At 59.9% G+C, this 5,040-nt stretch overlaps 1 protein-coding gene across 1 annotated transcript; it reads right to left on the reverse strand.

The window, feature by feature from the left end:
• On the reverse strand, nucleotides 1–4,479 carry GFRA4 (GDNF family receptor alpha 4). Its single transcript, XM_040446813.1, has 7 exons — nucleotides 4,437–4,479; nucleotides 2,696–2,892; nucleotides 2,201–2,577; nucleotides 1,909–2,018; nucleotides 1,681–1,815; nucleotides 914–1,005; nucleotides 1–781 (listed from the first exon to the last, which is right to left on the reverse strand). The coding sequence occupies exons 1-7, from the start codon at nucleotides 4,477–4,479 to the stop codon at nucleotides 701–703; spliced, it is 1,035 nt and encodes a 344-aa protein (XP_040302747.1). The 3' UTR covers nucleotides 1–700.
• Nucleotides 4,480–5,040: the final 561 nt, after the last annotated feature.

Genomic DNA, 5,040 nt, shown 5'->3' on the forward strand with positions numbered 1-5,040 from the left:
TCTCAGTGCATGTGGTTTATTGAGTTTTGGATGTCATTCATAGTGCTAGGTTAAGCCATGGGGAAGATGGCTATACAACCAGTGCAATGCAGGGGACTGGACTCTCACTCCAGGTGGTGCCCACCAAGCAGCATATCATGGATGGAAAGAACTTTGCCAACATAAGTCATGGGGCATAGGTGGCTATCATGATGGGGGGGGGGGGGTGCCTCACTAGGACAGTGCCATGAAAGGCTGCAGTGTTAAAAGTTTTGCCTAAACGTCTGTTCAGATGTACTCCTTAGGGCACGTTATGTTTGAAGAAGCTAATGAAATCTCTTAGAATTCTGGGAATCTGGATGGTTTCTGACCTCTAGGTGATCTGGAGTCCCAGTGAGGCCTCAGCAACACAGGTGACCCCCCCATCCCTATCTTGTGGGAGAACCCAACTGTTCCAAGGTCAGTGGAGAAAGGGACCTATAACCAAGAAACCCACAAAAAGGGAAACCAGGGGCTTTGCATCAGACCCTCAACCCACATCCCTCACTCTAGGGGACAGGCACACAGGGTGTGCAGACCTAAAAAGGGCAGTGGGCTGAGAGCACTGGGGCTAGCTTGGGAGGCACACCAGTCCAACTTCAGTGGGGCAGTAGGGTGCAGATGTGGCCCTGTACCCCAGGCAGGATGGGACAGTGATGTTGTCCAAGGTCTGCTGTCCTAGTCAGAGCAGGGGCTGGAGAGCCAGGACAGGGAGCATGGGGAGCAGGGAGCTCCCAACCAGGAGCCCATCTGTGGAGGACACCTTTGGGGTGCAAGGACAATGTGGACTTGAGGCAGAAGCTGGGTTCTGCTCTCTGCCTCCACCACCCCCATCCCAGGCCATTCATGCCTCCATTTAGGCCCACCAGCTCACCATCCCCTCCCTTACACCTACTTGCAGGAGGCTATTCTCGGGGTCCTGGTGGACATCTAGCTGGTCCTGCAGGATTACTGGCCACCCACCATCAAAGGCCTGTATGGCACCATCTATGGAAGGAAGGGACCCAAGGTGGGCTTGGCTGGGAAACCCTAGCACAAGGCTCAGTTCCTCTGGGACAGAGACCTCTGGCATCCTGCAGTGGGATGGGTGGATAGGACGTCTGCAGGGACTGGCTTCTGGAACGGAAGGTGCATGACAAGGAATAACAAAATAGAGACACCTGTGCTAATAGTGCCTTGCAAACTGTCGTCCTCACAAGGGTGACAATTATCAGCCCCCATATTATAGACGGGCACAAGAGGACAGGGGAGATAACTAACTCTAGGCTGGTAAGTGGCAGAATCGGACTTCACACTCAGGCCACCCAGTTATTCAGACCCAAAAGGCAAGATCATTAGTGGAGGCGTTGGCATTCCCGGAGTAGGGGGGAACCACCTCAGAAGTGGCAGAAGCAGGAATTTCTCTTCGTTCCATTACAGGAGCTCTGAAACTTGTTTTGACTGCCTCCTCCCTCCGGCCTGAAGGGTCACCAGCCTAGTCATCACTAAAATTCTACCTTCGTCTGTGACCTTGTCTTCGAGACAACTGGGTAAGGGTTTATTCAGGGGCGAGTCAGCAGCATAGGGGTGTGCAGCTGCGTGGCTGCTGCAAACGGCCTCCGTTTCCTCACCTCTAAACTTGGGAAGGGGCAAGTCTGCGCCGCCCCGCCCAGGGCCCCTCACCCAAGCAGCGGTTCCTGGTGAAGAGCCCCCGGAAGGCTTCGCACTCCTCACGCCGGTTTCCGCTGGCTCCGCAGTCGCACCAGGGCGCCACGCGCGCACTCGCGTTGTCCACGTAGTTGGGAGTGATGGCGGTGCCTGCGGGGACCCCGAAGACGGGGTAATCGGCCCACTCAGGCGCAGGCATCCCCGGGAGAGCCCCGCCCGCGCCCGGGTCCCCGCAGTGCGTACCTACGAGGCCCGCGAAGGCGCGCAGGCAGCGGGGGGCTTGGTCCTGCAGGCAGCCGTCGGGGGCGCTGGGGGCGGGAGCACAGGAGGCCTGGAAGGCCAGGAGGCGGGGCCTGCGCGGCGCGGCGGGAGGGCCGTGAGCGGGAGGCCCCGCCCTGCCCCGCCCAGTCTCCGCCCGGCTGCTCCCCACACCCCTCTCACACCTGCAGACCTGCCCCGCTCCTTCCCACACCCTGCCGGCACCCCGGGAACCAGACCCGCCCGGCCGCCGTCTTATTCCACCTAGTGCCCGCACCTGCAGACCCGGCTGTGCTCGCAGGCGTCTAAGGGTGCGAGGCAGGAGGGCGGCGCCGGGCCGGGCCCCGAGAAGGCGCAGGCGGGCACGAAGGTCTGGCGCCTGCGCTCGGCGCACGCGGCGTTGACGCACGAGCAGAAAAGCAGCGCGTGGGTGAGAGCTGGTGGCCCGCGGGCGAAGAAGCGGCGCAGGGCGCGGCGGCAGCGGGCCTGGGGGCATCCCCCAGCCGCGGCCCGACCCAGGCATTGCGCCACGTACTCGGTGCGCAGCCGCTGGCACCGCGCATCAGCCGTGCACGCCTCGGCCGCATCCAAGCATCGGTTCCGTCCGGCGGAACTCGGCGACCCTAGTGGAGGAGCGGGCAGCTGCTGTTCTCGCTGAGCCTTTATCAGTGCACTTCACCTCCGCCCTCTGGCCACGCCTTCTGAAGATGCAGGGCGCTAGGAGCCCAAAGGGGCAGAGTGTGGTTCGGAGGCGTGACCGCCTGGCACTGACTGGCCTTCTGCCGCGGGGATGGGCGGCGGTGGGCTCTGGGGAGTCCTGCAACACGTCAGGGATGGATGGGACGCACCAAGGCCTGGCTTCCCCCAGGCGCTGAGGCCCAGGTACCACTCCTTCCCCAGAATGGCCACACCCGTTCAAAGGGGTGTCCACCTGACACTGGAAACAGAGCAAGACTTCTGGACACTTGGCTAAAGGACATTTATCAGAAATGGCGTTGAAGGCAGTGGCTGCTGCTCTGACACTCTGGGACACCTGAGCTTTCTCCCTTTTCTCTACTCCTCCCTTCCCCACGGAGAGCCTTCGAGTGAGTCTATAGGTGTCTGATGCTCCCTGCTTCCAGACCTTCTCATGCGCCTCCTTCTGTGCCTTACCGCGGGTGTCTCCCCGCCTCAATTCCCTTCTGATGCTCCCTTCTCGCCCATCTAACTAACCCCTGCTGGCCCGTGAGGGCTCTGGCTTCCCCCAGTCCCTCCACTCCCCACCAGCCAGGCAAAAGAGGGATTCCCTGAAAGGGCTCTGGTCCCTGGAAGGCCCACTTAGGCCTGGCTGCCAGAGTGTGGATTCCAGAGAAGCCCCTCTTGTCAGACCACAGAGCTGTCCTGAGCCTCAAGGCCATGACAACTGGCACTCTGCTGGCCACCAAGCCAGGGTCTCGGAAGTCGGGACTTGGCAGCCCTTTCCCAGGACCCAGGTCACCAAAAGAACGGGCTACCCATGCCCCACGGGGCTCTCAGCCCCTGGGAGCCACTTCAGTCTAGGTAAAAATTTTCCAGCCTGGCCCCACATCCATCTCGCTGGGTTTGTGGAGGGAGGGAGGTGGCCCCGGCCTCAGGTCTGGGAGCCGGGCCCCTATCTGGCACTGGCCTCCTCTTTCAGGATCCATGGATTGGATGGTGGGAGCCATGGTGATTCTTGCTGTGATTCCAGCACGTCTGCTCCACAGGTAGAAAGAACAGATCCCGAGGGCTTAGAATTAGTAAGTAAGTGGAGAGAGTAGACATGAGAGGGGGAGCCCTTCCTTCCTGTTTCCTTCCCTCCCCTTCCCTCCCCTTCTCTCATCTCCAGGATGCCAGGAGCAGCAGGCAAACTTTGCCCTCCTCTCCCAGCCAAGCCCCCTCACATCCCCAGGCCTCAGCCACACACAACAGCACTTAGTGTCACCTAAGGTCTTGGTCTCCCTCTGCCAGTAAGTAGTACCCTTGCCTCATCGTTACCCTCAAAAAGCACATCTCAGCCCCAATATCTCATCTGCCTTAAACCTTTGCCAGATTCCATTCTCCCCACCTCCCTCCACCTGGTAGTGACCCCTCCCTCCACAATACCCCAGCTGGGGAAGGGAAGCCAAGCAGGTGGAACAGCAGATGCGTGGCACAGAGACCCTGAAGATGCAGGGCAAGGAACGAGTGTGAAGCTCCAAGACTGCAGATGGAAGGGAGGGGTTGGGGAAAGGAAAGAGAGGTGGGAGAGGGGACCCAATAGGAAAAAGCAAGTGTCTGGGGCAGGAGTACAAAGACGGGACTTGGGGGCGGGTTGTGCTCCGCAGAGCCCAAAGGCAAGTGTTGCGCTGCGGCCACCAGGTGTCCGCATGCACACCCCTTGCACAGGTCTCTTGTTGGTGCCCCTTCCTGCGGTTCTTTTCCCAGAATCGCCCTCTTGCCCCCTCACTCTGTCCCTGAAGATCGGTCAGAGAGGCCAGGAGTTCAGGGGTCTGCGGAAGGAGGTGGCCACTTACCCAGAAGCAGCAGCAGCATCGCGGGTGCCAGGCAGAGGACCATGGCGGGCGGCGAACAGAGAGGACGGCTGGAAGCAGAGTCCCGGTGGAACAGGTGCCCCCTTCCCAGCCCTGCCTGAACCCAGCTTGGTGGGAACCCAAGTGTCTGTGCCAGTGGGAATACTGCTGTGGGGAGGAGCCTTTGTGATGGGAATGACTCCCCGCCCCAGGCTGTAGGTCCGGGAGCCACTGAATAGAGCACCTGGATGTGCGCCTAAGTGGACCCTCCCCCCACCTCCCAGCAACACCCACACAACACGCTAAGGGGACCTGGTCTCTCTCATGCTAAACTATTGTTTTTAATGTTTATTTATTTCTGAGAGACAGAGCTACGGGGGTGGGGTGGGGGGTTGGGGGGGGGTGGGGATGGGACAGAGGATCCAAAGCAGGCTCTGCACTGACAGCAGAGAGCCCAGTGTGGGGCTCAAACTCAGGAACTGCAAGATTGTGACCTGAACCAGTCGGATGCCTAACCAACTGAGCCACCCAGGAGCCCGTAGTTTTAATTTTTTTTAAGTTTATTTATTTTTGAGAGAAGGAGAGAGCACGGACACGCGCCCAAGTG

Source organism: Herpailurus yagouaroundi, unplaced genomic scaffold (genome assembly GCF_014898765.1).
Source record: "Herpailurus yagouaroundi ecotype Mexico unplaced genomic scaffold, PumYag 196, whole genome shotgun sequence".
Classification (NCBI taxonomy): Eukaryota; Metazoa; Chordata; class Mammalia; order Carnivora; family Felidae; genus Herpailurus; species Herpailurus yagouaroundi.